This window comes from Petaurus breviceps, unplaced genomic scaffold (assembly GCF_028583685.1).
Source record: "Petaurus breviceps papuanus isolate PSGF00001 unplaced genomic scaffold, PetGlider_PUasm1.0 90762, whole genome shotgun sequence".
In the NCBI taxonomy this organism is placed as follows: domain Eukaryota; kingdom Metazoa; phylum Chordata; class Mammalia; order Diprotodontia; family Petauridae; genus Petaurus; species Petaurus breviceps.
The window spans coordinates 446738-461897 of NW_027187339.1; the positions used below are offsets into that span (position 1 = coordinate 446738).

A 15160-nucleotide genomic window follows, 5' to 3' on the forward strand; every position below is an offset into this window, starting at 1 on the left:
AATGTCTGTGGAGCCTGGGAAAGGAAATATAGACATAAATGGAACACTCCCTTCCCAGAGGGCCTGAATTTAGTGCCAGATTGATAACATGAGGAAGTGGAGGCAGGAAGAAGGCTAAGAATATGGATACCTTTCTGCAAGTAGCAAGGGTCCCCACCCTAAGCTAAAGGGCCTCGTGTAACAATCTCTGGACAGCTGCTGCACATTCTCCCACATAGATCCTTTACCAACAGCCTCATCATCTCATCTGATTTTTGGAAGCATGCCCAGCTTCTGTCAGAGCCTTTAGGCACAAGTGTATGTTTGTAACATTCACTTGTGAAATTTATCTGACGTGATGGCTCTGTGGAGAATCTATGGTGGCAAAAGAAATCTGGCCTCTTCCCTGGGGGACCCTTGATCTGCCTAGCACTGTGCTGAGTGTACGTTATCTTTGCTGCTAAGCAGTGAGGCTTAGTCATCAAGCTTGCTCTCGGTCAGTATTTTGTGCCTAGACTGGCCTACTCCTCAACTGATATCTCTCAAGCACATTACCAGGTACACAGTGAGTGCTTAATAAATGCTTGATGAATGAAGTAAATTTTAATGCTTACTGAATAGTTCTTAAAACATTAAGCATCCATATATAACTGAGCACTTAGTAAACACTTTGTGATAAGACAAACCAGACAAGAGAAGTAGAAACTCCCTGGGGATTATGCTCAGACATTTATAGACTAACACTGGTCAGCTCTTCCTACAGAGATCATTTCCCTGATTAATCAATGCCACCTGCTTATTTTATTCTTTGTCCTTTCAGCACTTGTGCATTCAAATTCTACCAAGCACTATTCAAAGGAAAAAACTGATTCAGTTCAGAGGAGATTTTGATAGGTTAATATTTCAAGGACTGGTGAGTTAGCCAGAGTTGGAACTCCTTCTGCTAACACAGACTGCCTACCTGCCTGCCAAAGGAAAACTTGGCAGAGGTTCTTTTAGTGCTTCATCCTCCTGGGGCCAACCTGGTGACCCAAGTGTCCAGATTCAGTCCAGGTAGTCCTTGGGCCACAGACGAGTAAGTTTGTTACCAGGACTGTAGAAAAAGCCTTTCTAGAGTCCTAAAACTCACCAGAACTTGTGTTTTATTAGTACACAACCTTCAAGAACTGAGGGTTATCACCATACCATGGTGAGGGATTAGAAAAGGATCTAGTGGTGGTCTGATTCAATAATTTTAGAAAATAAATAGGTTCAGCTATGTTTCCATATGGTTTCTAAAAACCCACATAACCATACAAATTTCAGTTCAATATGCCATTGAATAAAGAAATTAAGCTCAGTTTGGGACTTGGTACAGCTAATTTCATGTTTTGATTCACACTCTTGATTTGCATTTTATTAGCACAAGGCAAAGAATTCTTCCTTTCTTTTTAGTTCAAAACTTTTATGGGAGCTCCGTCCAAGGAGGCACATCAGCAACTTGCTATGACTTATAATCAGAGAGAGTTGCAGGGGTATGACTTGAGGTTAAATGACCTACCATGGTCACACAGCCAACATGTGTCAGAAGCAGGCCTTAACAGAGTATGTACTTAATATTTTGCTGGCTGAAATGGCATACTAGAATTTGGAACTATGTGCAAAAAGCGAATAAAGTTGTGCATACCTTTCAATCCAGTGATACCATGACTAGATCTACACCCCAAAGAGATCAAAGAACGAATAAAAGGATCCATCCATGTTTGTAGCAACTCTTTGGGTAAAACCCCCAAACTGGAAACTAAGGAAGTATCCCCAGTTGGGGAATGGATAAACAAATTATGTAATGGAATACTGTTGTGCAATGAGAAACGATGAAAGAAAAAGTTTCAGTGAAACTTGGGAACACTGGCATGCTACTCACCTCCTGCTAGAGAGGTGACTGACTCAGGGTACAGAATGGACATTTTTTTGGGACGTGGCCAACACATTGTTTTGCTTGACATGCATATCTGTTATGAGGATTTTGTTTTTCTTTTCTTTTTCAATGGTGGGGATGGGAAAAAATTATTTTTGTTCATTGAAAAAAATAAACTGTAATAAAAAAAATGGTATGCTGGGTAATTGCAGCAGATGAGCCCTGCACCATTATGGGAACTACATACTCAAGATAGAAAAATTAATAAAACTAGAATCTTAAGACATGAAGGGGACCCTTGAGAGTTTCTACTTTACAGATACCCTCTTCAGTCCCCATTTCATCTTTTATGTGTTATTCAAGGGCATACTAATTTACAGCGAAGCAAAGACTAGAACCCAGGTGTCTGGATTCCCAGTCAACTACTCCTTTAGCAATTCTGAAAACAAAATTCATTTTAAATTGAATATCAGTTTGATGTTTTACAATTTTAAATGGATCAGGCTTTGTGCTAAAAGGTCTATTTCATACTTTAACAACTGTGATGTCACTCCAAGCTACAGACATCGTAATTATATGATATATAGTATGATTATATGATACATGTTATTATATATATATCATTCATACATACATATACATATGTGTGTATATGTGATGTGTATCTGAGAGACACACACTACCCCTCACCCCAAAGGCCAATGAATGCTTGGATACAAATCATAGTCCCACAAGCTTTGAATTTTAGGAATCGACTAGAGATTTCTTTTCCAAAGGCTATTAACTTTAAACCTAATCATGTATGTAGGGAGAAGGGCAAGTTGAAAATTTAATGACTCTTTGCAAGGGTCTGGAAATGTCATGCTGGAGACTTGGCTTACTAGAGCAACTGTAGTAAAGGATATAGCCACAGGGTAAATCTGAGTATGGAACACTTCTGGTCCCATGGCCTGCTGGTATGCCTGTTCTCCCTGTCCCATCAGTCAATCCTCTGTACATCACATCACTCTTCAGTATGTTCTCTAGTTCCTACGTGTAGGATAATGCAGGGTGTAGACTTGAATGGCCTCTCATTTTTAGGGGGCAGAAGTCATTGGCTAGGTTGTCAGGGATTCTTTTTAACAATCCTAATCCCTATTCTCCATTCCAGACTGAGAGAAATAGTTGGTATTTGTCCTGATGGCTTCACTAGTTATTAGAAATGCAGCCATATCCTAATGTAATATACATGACTAATTGGTCAAAATTCAGCTCCCAATTTAAAATCCTCCTACCTAGTTCCATGCTTACCTGAATGCCCAAGGGGTTGCTTTGATATATCCTGCCTCCCTGGCCCAGGCTGGCCAGCCTGAGATGTCTGCAGACTGGCCTGGTAAAGAGACTCCAACTCAGAGGCCTCTTGCTCTGTGTCCTCATTCCAGTGTGGGTGCAGATGCATATGGTTTCTCTCAGGATGGATGAGACCAATGTAGGGATCTTGAGGGGAAGGGTTCCTCCCAGGCCCATGAATCCATGTGCCCTTTTCGTGATCAGGGTGAGAACCAGAGAGCCTAATCTTGCCCACCCAATGGTCCAGGGACAGAGAGGTCACTGAGTCATCCCCACTGCCCACCTCCTTTGGTCTAACATCTTCCATCTGGGACAGCTGACCTGGGAGCATGGCTGATTCTGCCACATTTAATCCTGCTCCCCAGGGAGCATCACTGCTGTGTGGGGAAGGGCTAATGGAAAGACCATGGTGACTAAAGGGCCCTTCCCAGGAAGTCTGCCTATCCCTTCCATCCAAAGAATGATCCTGGTTTTCCCAAGAAGAGTGACCATTCCCTTGTCCTTGTGGGATAGGTATCCTGGTGTCTGAAGGGGGTGACTCTTTTTTCAACCTAGTTGTCAGTTTCCTATCTTGGGGACCTGTAGTCACCCATTTTCTTTCACAAGTATGATCCTTTTGGGAAACCCCATGCATTCTCTGGAACTGCTCTGCCAGGGAACGAACAAGACCCTTTGTGCCTGGGACTTCTGGCTTCAAGGCTTCTTCAGCACTCTGCTCCCTTTGGGAAGCAAATGAAGTTTCATGGCTATTGGTTTGGGGGCACCTGTTAGTTTTCTGTGTAGAATCTGGAGGAAAATGAAGCAAATGTGAGGAAGCAGTAGGTACTTTGGGGTGACAGGTCCCATACATGGGGAGGCTGGACCAAGTTGAGCAACTTGAAGGATCACAGCCAGGGCTGTGTGAATCACCTTTGTCAGGGGAGATCACGGGGGCCAAGTGTGACCAGGCAGGTACCAGCGCAGGCAAAACTACAGGATCACTCTTCTCCTGGCACTGCTGCTGGCCAGCACCTCTCCCTTCCTGAGTGGGAGTCCTGCTGCCACTTCGACAGCCCAGTAGCCCCTCTGCTGGGGCTCCTGCAGGTTCCCTGCCTTGGGTAGAACCCTTCTCAGGCCTCCTCAGCTTGTGGGATAAGCCTTGCCTGCAGAAAGCAGAAAAAGCATGGCCATCCACATTAGCAGAGGAAGTCAAGAGGTTGGGGAAGGACCTTCTGGGGGAACTGGGCTGTAGGGTGGGTGGGGAGAGCAACTCTGAAGACAGTAATGAGTGAGATTCATGGCAGGAAGTAGATGAGGGAAAGAAAGAGCTGGTTCCAAACTCGGTGTCCTTGCTGGGCTCCAGCTGTGCCTCCTGACTCAACAGTACTTGGAGCGGGACAGACTGTTCACTGAAATAAATGGGAAGAACCAATTGTTAACTATTTCTAATGGCAAAAAAAAGTTACACAAAGATTTGCTAATTCTATTTGCTCTGTTCATAGAGTCAACATGATTCTCTACAGATTCTTCCATGTTCTGAATGATAAGAATAAATGGAGAGGCAAGCACAAAAACAGAAATTGTTTAAGGGGTTCACAAAGAAGAAAGTAAATGGTCAATACTCTCTCTCTGTCTCTCTCTCTGTCTCACACACACACACACACACACACACACACACATGTACACACACAGCTCAGTCAATATTCACCTCTTTTTTCCTGAATTGATGCACTCCCCAAAATGGCCCTCATCAGAATGATACAATCCCATTAAAAGGAGCCTTGGCCTCTAGCTCCCAAAGCTCCTGCATTCCTATTCCATTCATACTCTACTACAAACTTGCAAAAGAAAAAGGTTGCTGGTCCAACATGTAAATGATAGAAAGAAAGCAAGGCCTGGAAATGGCTCACACCCAACAGCAATAAGGAAGGAAGAAGGAGGAGGTAAAGGTGGCCCTTTCCACATATTTCATTTGATTCTCATAGCAGTTCTGTGAGGTATATGCTCTTATTCTCCTCATTTCACAAATGAGGAGATTGAAGCGAAGAACGGGTAAGTGACTTGCCCAGAGTCACACAACTATTGATTATTTGGGGCAGGAACTGAATCCATGTCTTTCTGATTCCAAGTCCAGCACTCTAGCCACTATAGAAAAGTATCCTAGCCAAAAAACCACATGGGCTCTATTGCTAAGTCAAGGGGAGGTGGGTCTTGATCCAGGAGATCTGGTGGAAATCAACTACTTTATTTTATTTTTCCTAATCAAATCCAAACTAAATAGTATTACACACTGAAATCTTTCTCCAAGGCAATAATTAGATTTTTGAGATTTTTTTTTACTTAATTCTTCACTAATTATTGCTTTTATACATTATACTTTTGCTTTAAAAGCTCCACAGTGTGAGTAGTCAAAGACAAAAGCAATCACTGAGATTAATCAACTGGTTTAGATGTTACCTGGGAGTAGTTTAGCTATTTAGTGCTGATCAACTACTGAACACCTAAGTTGCCTGTTTTCCTTTTTTATTTTTGGAGAGGGGAGGGCAGGGCAATTGGGGTTAAGTGACTTGCCCAAGGTCACACAGCTAGTACGTGTTAAGTGTCTGTGGCTGGATTTGAACTCAGGTCCTCCTGACTCCAGGGCCTGTGCTCTACTCAGTGCCCTACCTAACCACCCCAAGTTGACTGTTTTGAAACCTAAATTGCTTATATTTAGACTAAGTCCCTATGAATTCTAATCAATGACCTAAATAAGGAAGTTAAAGAACAAAATAGAAGATCTTTGGTATAAGCACAATAAATGATCCTCTTCAGAACTGCCCCTTTAAGCTTTAACAATAATAGTATTATATTTCCATACAAAACCACTGAATTCGTTTCTTGAAAATTATGTCCCATATGTATCCGAAGTCAACCTACCAGTATACCCTTTTAAAAAAGTCTTAACTATTCCAAAGAGATCCACTTTCAGAACTGTAACTTTGATACCTGGTGTGATAAGAACCCCAATCCTAAGGAAGCCCTCAAAAGGAACTATGATTCTCTTTTCTTTGAGGAGAATATGAATGAAGATCTTAACAAAATACCTTCTGCTCTCTGTTTTCATAGGGAATGGGTGGCACTGAGATGATTAAAACACACAATAACAGGTGCTGCTCTCAAGGTATATATGTTCAAGGATAAACTCCTGAGAAAGCAGTGCCCAAGAATAGAAGCACACACATCATCAGGGCTACATGGATCATGTGAGTGCATGGGTCCAGGACTGGATTCCCTCAGGATGCTGGGGTAGGTGGTCTGTAAGCTTACCTATACTTTTCCAGGTTTCTACAACAGTCTTTGGAGAAGAGAATGACAGTGGTCTAAACTGTTGGAAGTTTTGAGGAAATGACCTTCAATCACAAAATTTGCTCATCCATGGTGAGACCATCCTGCTTGCATGTATATACTACTGAAGGATCCTCTGCAAAAAAGATTTCCATTTCTGCCAGAAGCAGAAATCCTGTTTCCCTGGCTATGGAGTTGGGTTATAGCTCCATTCTCATAAACACTGACTCCCTGGCCTCAAAATATTGGGCCACTAAAATTTTCTGGACTTGGAAGAATTTCCTAGGACTGGATGCATGGTAAATAGAATGTTGCAGCAAAGCTGACCCATGAAATTTTCTCAGTGTCAGTCCCCAGAGTCATCTGTACCTCCCTATCTAGGACAGAGAGTTGCAGCAGAATCTTTCGCAAGAGAAGAATTATCATTTGCTTCTAGATCATGAGCCTTGACTATTTAATGAAGAAGGCTAAAACTAGCTGGTCTTCTATGGACTCTCATAGATCTTCATCTGCTTGTAGGATGAATCACTGTCAAAAAAACTACCTTTGTCTTCAAATGCTAGCTTCCTCTAATCGATACAATTTCACTACTTCTTTTATTGTTATTTCTCTTCCAGTTTTAAGGAGAAAGATATGTCACCTTCCTTCCTGTGTAGCACTTTTTCTACTTTTTAACAACCAAGTTTATAACTTTAGTAGGATCCTCCACTTTTCCCCTGTATGCCTGACATAGAAAGCAACATTTAATTGGTGAAGGGAAAATTTTTCTGAGGATTCCTCTCTCTCCTTCCCAATCTACCAATGCCAAAAGAGCTCTCTCTCTCCAGAGCACCCCCAATGTTGTGACCTCCCCTGCTGTCCACGGGCTATCATGACTTCCCAGGCACTACCTTGTTGGCTGAGGGAGGGAGCCCCCCAACGGCGGTGGTGGTGGTGGTGGTGGTGGCGGCGGCGGCGGTTGCTGTTGCTGCATGCGATCCTGGAGGCTCCGTGCTTTTCGGATACAGATTTGTAACTTCTTATCAACTATGGTTCTGCTGAGCGTGCTAGAGCTGGCACCATGCAGGGCAAGTCTTAGTTTAGCTAAAATGCAAAACAAAAACAAAAACGAAAACAAAAACATACAGCAGAAACAGAACACACACACAAAGAATAAAATTGAACCAAAAATGAGCAATGAAATGCAATAACTGAAAAGATGCAGCAGGAGCACAAGACAGAACATGCAGAGGCTGCTGAGGTGAGGGAGCTGGCTGGCCCTTCCGAGAAGACATCTTGCAGCACCAAAGCCAAGGGGGTCACAGAGGGAATTCAGATCAATCAACAGAAATTCATTTTTAAATGCTGGAGTTTTCGTCTTATTTCCCACAGGTGATTTCTACGGCCTTTCCGACATGGTTACCAGATTAAACTACCATCAGGAGACATGCAAAGACACCTGGCTCTCAGCACAGGACTACTCAGCCACTGGGGTCATACCTAAAAATTGCTTGCCAGTGATAAGCTCTGGGGTTCTCCAAAGCTCATGCTTCAACCCCTGCCAGTGCCCAGGAATCAGGGAGAAGAAGGAAAGGGGAAAGCACATACTCCTGTGGAAAGTTATAGGCCCAGGGTCAGAAGGAAGGTTGCCTTCACTTTGATCGGTGAGGAGACAGAGTGGGTTGTCCCAAGTCAGACGCAGTCTTGGACCAAAGGACAGAGTGGGGGGGGCGAGGAGGGGGGGCTCCAGCATCACCTGTGGGCTCTTGCTGAATTCCCTCCAGGTGGTCCCCAGAGAGCCTTTGGTGTCCAATTTGAAGGCCTAGACACCAGAGGGGCAGCTGAGGCCAGCAAGGGCTGCCGCCGGGCCAGGCAAGCAACAACAGCAGTGACAGAAGCTGTAGCTTAAGTACGAGACAGCTTGGAGGAGTTAGTTACTTACAAATTGCTTCGTTACAGAGAGCCAAAGCTGCAGCACAGTCTCCTCTCTGCTCACGGCGCAGTGCCTCCTCCAACACCGAGTCGGCCTCTCGGGTGGACCTCTCGGAGTGGTCACGCCTCCCTGCAAGGGCCAGCACTTGATGCGAATGGGGGCAAGTGGGCAGGCATCTCCATCTAGCTGCCTGCCACAACCAGACAACCCACAGGAGGTCTGTGGGACAGGGTCGGGGTGGTTCACCCCAGCACCCTAGACCTTCCCAAGTGCACAAAGGAGGCTCAGCCACCAACCACCAACCACTTATTGTTAGGCTATGAGTCCCTGCCTGAAGAAAGCATGCAATGGTATCTCTAGTAGCACAAAGAACAGAAGGAGAATTTTTTAATAGAAAAAGAAGTACAGAAAATATAACCCTTCATCTGCTAGGGTGGAAAAACATCTCTGATAGAGAAGGATACCGCCAAGCTTGCTGATTTTCTAACAGGCACACAGGTCACCGGCTGGAACCAACTAGCATCTCAACACTGCCATGGCCAGAGGTCAGGCCCCTCAGGCAGCTCTTCACTGCCTCCTCGACCACATTTAATTGAACAACTATACTATACCCGAGGTACCCAAGGGTGAGGAGTGCCTCCTTTCGGTGTCACTATCCCTAGGTGCCCAGCATAGTGACTGGTAAACAAAGCCCCGATGGATGGTTAGCAAAGCTTTGAAAAGCTTCGGCGACAGAGGTCCCTTACACTAAGGGAATGAGCGTCTTACAGCTCATAAGGGAGACAAGGCAAGCACCCCCATTTTGTATTTGGGGAAACTCAAGCTCAGACAAATTGCCAGAGTTAGCTGTCTCATAAAGGGTGGAGCAGGAATGTGGACCTCATTGGTCTGGTCCTCTCCCGTGACAGCACACTGCCTCAGCAGCGAGGGCTGCTCCCAGAACCACTTCCCTAAGTAGGCCCTGTGCTCCCCCATACACCCCTACCATCAAAGATCTTCTGTCATCCTGAACTGCAGCCCAGCTTTGGAGTCCTTGTGGACAAACTCCCAGTACAAGGTTCCCCCCCTGCCCCTCCCAAGAAGTAACTAGATTGGGACGGCTGCTAGGTTTTGACACTGCTGGTGCTTTTACCTTAACTCCTACTGAGCTTTAGGATCAACAATATTTTCCAAAGGCTCCTTCCCATCTTCTCCTGGCCACCTCCCCACTATACACATAAATTTTCATCAATGGATATGGGGCAAAGCCCTCCTCTCTAAAAAAAGATTATTTATGGAAAATAATGTCTAAATGAAAGAGGAAGGAAAAGTATGGTCATAGGACGATTCCTGTGCGAGGCCTTTGTTCACCTTAACCTGTTGTTTGGCTCTCCCCCACTCATAACCATGACTGACTTGCAAATTCTTAATGTGATTTGAAGCTGTGAGTTTTCTCAAAGACAAAGTGGAGCCTTACTTCTCTTTATAAGCCTTGTGGTCCTTCCTGGTACGAAGTCATGCCTATCTCTTCATTATACGAACTTGGAAAACCAGTTCATAAATATTTTTGGTTTTTAGACTCAAGTAAGAAGGGTCAAGATACCTGGATCACTTTTCACAGTTTCCCCCCCTCCTTTCAAGCTGAGGGTAGAGGACAAAGGTCCCTAGGAATATTACTATGTCCTCAAATCTTCTTGCCCCTGAATTTGAGGGGTCCTAGAGAAATAAGAAGTAAATAGCAAAAAGACAAGTTTGGTTCTAGGAAGCTTAGAACTTAAGACTCCTGACTCTTTTTGTCTCAAGCTTTGGGTATTCTCATAACACAGAATCAGTTGAAATAGACAATAGTAATATATATATATACTCAGATACATGATTAAGGCTACAAGGTTCTCAGGTCCTGTAAGCAGATCTAGACAGTGTAGGTGGGTCACTATGCACCATCCCCTTCTTTTTGTTGTTGTTCTGTTGCTTCAGTCATGTCCAACTCTGTGTGACCCCATTTGGGGTTTTCTTAGCAGAGATACTGGAGTGGTCTGCCATTTTCTTCTCTGGCTCACTTTACAGATGGGGAACTGAGGCAAACAGGATTAAATAACTTGCCCAGGGTAACAAAGCTAGTAAGAGTCAAAGTCTGGATTTGAACTCAGATCTTCCTGATTCCAAGCCCAATGCTCTATCCACTGTGCCATCCCCTTCTTTTTTTTCTTTTTTGGAGGGGGAAAGGCAGGGCAATTAGGGTTAAATGACTTGCCCAAGGTCACACAGTTAGTAAGTGTTAAGTGTCTGAGGTCGGATTTGAACTCAGGTCCTCCTGACTTCAAGGTCAGTGCTCTATTCACTGTGCCACCTAGTTGCCTTGTGCCACCCCCTTCTAGTCCCTTGAGAATCTTAGCTACCCTGGCTTCTCTCACCCAGAAGTTGTAGAGTCAATGAGAGAAAACTAAAAATAAAATATGGTCAGCAGATTCCCAACATATTATTTTGATAAGATGGCCAACTAGCTGAGATAGCTAAGTGGAAGAATGAAGGTTCTTCTTTCAAAAAGAGCAGGAATCTGGGAATGTGATGTTATTGCAACTGTAAATCAGAAAGGAAGAATAATTAAAAAAAAGGAGATTATCAAGGGCAATGGAATGAATTCAAACATACGCAGAGAAACATGCTTATTGATTCAGGAATTTTGAGGAAAGAAAGTGCCCTAAAGTTTGGGTGAGAAGTAAAGAAGGGTACAATTGTCTAGGACTGTCTAGCATGAGACATGACCCCAGTAATGCAGGGAGGGCAATCTCCATAAAAAAGTGGTCCAAGGACATAGCATACATTCCAATTCTGTACACTACTTATGAAGTACATCTAACTAGTATGTGCAACTGATTTTAAAGAAAGAAGTAAAAGCCAAAGTAACAGGAGCCACCTATGCGGCTCAGGCTCCAGGCCTCAGGCCTTCTGCTCAAAGTGACTCCCCGCAAAAAGATCATGGAAAAGGAGACAAGGTGAACAACTACACCACAAGTGGCCCTCAGATGTCTCCTTCAGACTCCAGGGGAAGAAGCTGAATAGAGCTGACAGTCACGAAATAGCCTTCCCTTTTCTGTTACTCAGCTTAGGACTCATGCATAGCTACGTACTCTGCTTCTAATGATGGGAAGTTTGGGGCATGAAGAATCATCTGGTGTTAACAGGCACTCTTCTCCCATTTCTCCCTTTTAAGCCAGATATTTGGATTCCAGACCAGGGACCCTCTCTTCAGTCTACTAGTCAGCCACATTCTAGCTTGACAATGTCAGAGATACTGCTCAAACTTGGAAATTAGGAGATAAAAGTGCCATTTGAACCATTTCTCTCTCTGTCCATGGTCTCGTCCACAAGAGTTACCCTGATGCTGAAGCTCATCCAGGTCCATGAAGCGGCTGGGGTGTGGGTTGAACCCTCGAGCCTCCTCTAATTCCTTCTCCCGCTTCCTTCGGAGTTCCTGTTCCTGGGCCCTCCGAGCCACCTCTTCCTGGAGTTCATCCAGCTCACTTTTAGAGGATGAAGACAACTCCCTGTCTACGAGACAAAGAAAAAACCCCACTTTACAGATTAAGTCAACAGCCTGGAGTCTATTCAATCCATAGTCAGGATAGTGAAGCCTCATATGGGTTAGTTAGTAACTGCATAGAGTCTTGTGGGGAGTGTGGGCCCAAGTTCTAAGAGGTATGTTTTTCCTGACTCTACCACTGAATCAAAGGGGAAGTTGGGGCAAGTCCCTTCACCTCTGCCTAGATCTCCACTTCTTTATTATGACAGTGAAAACTCAACCATAAGAGGTGATGAATGACCAGTTTATGAATGACCAGAGAGTGGCATAAATGCTTAGGGGAAAGGTTGGAAAGGTCAGTGAAAAGGAAAAGCAGACTGTGGTAGGAGGAGCAAGGAAAGTACCAGAACAGTTACTTTGCTGGATGCCGTGCATTGATGAAGGCACTGGGGCACTATAGCTCCCCACCCTCCAACCCCTCACCCCCCGACTTATTCTTAAGCTCAAGGTTTTGGGGGCCACTCAGTCAAGCACAAGGCCTAAAGAACACTGAACTGGATAGCTGTTGGCTGTTTTGGAACACAGAGGAAGGAGATGAGACTGTTTACATGTTGCTGGAAGTGACAATGGCCAAGGAAGTAAAAATGAAGGAAAGAAGTCAAACAAAAGCATCCATTAGGAAATATAAGATAACACTAAGACGGATGCCTTTCCCAGGGTCCTCCCCAATCATTACCACTGAGTACTTAACCTAGAATCCAGGGAAGCCAGAGACACCTGCTCCTACTCAGCCTTGTTCAGCTGTGGCAGGCATCAGATCCCTAGAGCATGTGTCAAAGATGCTGTTACGTCCCCCTCCTCACTGCCTGCAGTACTTCCAGAGGAGTTGGTGGTCAAAACAATGCCTCTTCTTGCTCTCAGTGTTCAGTGGTGGGGGGTATCCTTTCTTCCTACTCTTCCCCCACCCCCTTTCCAAAGGACAGCTGAAGGCCCACAGACTTTCACTATTCCTCCCCTGGTATACAAGGTCTTGTGGAGGCATTAGTGCCATTTTAACCTTTAATAACTTCAGAATTTAAATGCTTCACACAACATACACAAAGAAAACACTTGAAGAATTATTTTAATTTTTAAAATACTGATGTTTCTTATTAAAATTCAACACAGCCACCACCTTGTGCTATATATCACTGTAGTTGACTTTCAAACTTTGTAAAAACTTTTATCAGCTGCTGATCAGTGACTGAAAGAACTGCATTTGTAATCTAGCCTTAAGACTGACCAGAGAACGAGGTTTTAAAGTATTCACACATTTTGATGCGATTCTACAAGAAAAAGTCTAATGGAAATAAACAGGCAACTGAGATGGTCAAGTAAGAAGACCCCCTCTACTGAGCCACTAGACTTAAGGGTCATCCAGAAATTGTTGCACACAAAATACAGAATGACAAGGTGCCTCATCTTGTTAAAATCAAAAATTTATTTTCTAAAATTCACAAAACAAGTATAAAGGCAATTTAAATAATTAAAACTTTCCATTTTTTTTGTTGTTTGTAGGAGTATTTGTTTGTGAAGTTATCAAAACTTTAAAGTGAACTAAAAATTTTGAGATCTCTGGCATTAGAAATCACCCTGAGCCTGGAGTCAGAAAACCCAGTTCTGAATCCTGCTTGTTACATCACTCATGGAGTGCCAAGGAGCAGCCCATCATCCTCTCTGAGCCCCAGTTTTAAGGATTTTGCAAACCCTAAAAAAAATCCATGAGAATCCCAACTAGTCTTACTGTTTAGAAAGGGGACAGAATTTGCACACAGTCTAATTTCACTCAGACTTTCCTTTGGCCCCTTAGCTAACTTAGTCCTTAAATACCTTGCTACATATGGAGTGTCTTTCTCTTGCCTGAATTTGATACAACCCACTCTTAACTTCTAACACAAGAAGCCCACAAGGATGAGATAGGAATCACTCAGTCTTCCTTCCTGGAGCCTGGGGCTACAGGCCTGTAGCTTTCGTTAATACCACCACCAGGTTATCACTTAACCACATAATTTAAAGGATCCCCTTTCCATTAAACCCCCAGGTTAGCATTCCACTGAATGGAGCCTGCTAAGGAAAAACTCAGGAGGCCAAAAGAGACAGGCTCCCCCTTCCCCCACCACTACAAACTTTGCCACCTGTGAGGTGAGGTCTGAAATCCCTTTGGCTTTTTTATCTCTGTTCAAATTCAAACTCCCCTTAGAAAGGTAACACTTTTCCCTAATACTGGTCACTTATTTAGTGTGAATGTGTTTCTGATCCTTTCTTGAGAATTTATTTTGTCAAGGAGAAAGTTATAACACTGAAAACCACCAAGAAGGGGAAAAGGCACAGCACTAAGGGGCACAGGGGTCCCAACAGTATCCTGCCACCTTTAGGGTCTGACCCATGGTCTGTATTGCTGCCAGCTACCATCTCCACATGCTGACATTAAACCTGATATAAACTGCATGGAGACAGGAGTCTGTTTCCATGAAGCTGCCATACTCAAGATAGATCTCTCCTTTTGGACAGAGCCACCATTGCCTCAGGGAACCTCACTGCACTAAACCTTCTTAATTACCAGCTCAGGGTTCAAAGCTTCAACGTGCTTCCCAATGTATGTCAACATTCAAACTGCCTCAGAGTTCCACCAAGCTGAGAGAGGGGAGAAAAGATGCTTCCACATTTGTATCCCAATGACAGGCTAATTTTTAATTAGCGCTTCATTCTCAAGCCTCCAAGAGGCCTGGATGATGAAAGCTAAGCAAGAGACCCCAACAAACCTGTGTTCTTGTCCTTCCAGAGGAGGGGCTGGTTCTTTGTCCAGCCACTTTTGGATGAGACCGATTCCACCTCCAGGATGCTGCTGCTGCTGTGTGACTTGGGGATCTGACGCCAGGCAGGGACCAAGCCAGGCGCTCTTTTCACATTTGTATCCCTTTAAAAGAAAACACAGGGTCCCAGGTGAGCATTAGAAGTACCAAGGAACCAAGATGATGGAAGCCAACACCATAAAAATTACTTCTGAAATGGTACCCCAAATGGGAAGGTTCAGTCATTTTGCACACCCACTTTTATTTTCTCCTCACCCCTTACCATACAAGCTTAGATACTCCCATACTTTCTTCCTCACAAGTTCTAGTTCCAAATTTACCAGCTAGCCATATGACCTTGGGACAGTCCCTATACTGTCTAGCCTTTGGTTTCTTCAGCTGTA

At 44.0% G+C, this 15160-nt stretch overlaps 1 protein-coding gene across 12 annotated transcripts in view; it reads right to left on the reverse strand.

Moving 5' to 3' along the window:
- Positions 1 to 1202: 1202 nt before the first annotated feature.
- LOC138146396 (ubiquitin carboxyl-terminal hydrolase 54-like) overlaps positions 1203 to 15160 on the reverse strand; it is a 129299-nt gene continuing 115341 nt past the window's right edge. For all 12 annotated transcript variants that reach the window (XM_069068234.1, XM_069068237.1, XM_069068231.1 and 9 more), the window contains 5 exons: positions 14727 to 14881; positions 11781 to 11954; positions 8433 to 8552; positions 7402 to 7594; positions 1203 to 4593 (listed from right to left, as the gene is read on the reverse strand). In XM_069068234.1, coding sequence (XP_068924335.1) covers positions 3147 to 4593; positions 7402 to 7594; positions 8433 to 8552; positions 11781 to 11954; positions 14727 to 14881 — 2089 coding nt within the window. In that variant the 3' untranslated portion in view covers positions 1203 to 3146. The remainder of the gene's footprint in view (positions 4594 to 7401; positions 7595 to 8432; positions 8553 to 11780; positions 11955 to 14726; positions 14882 to 15160) is intronic.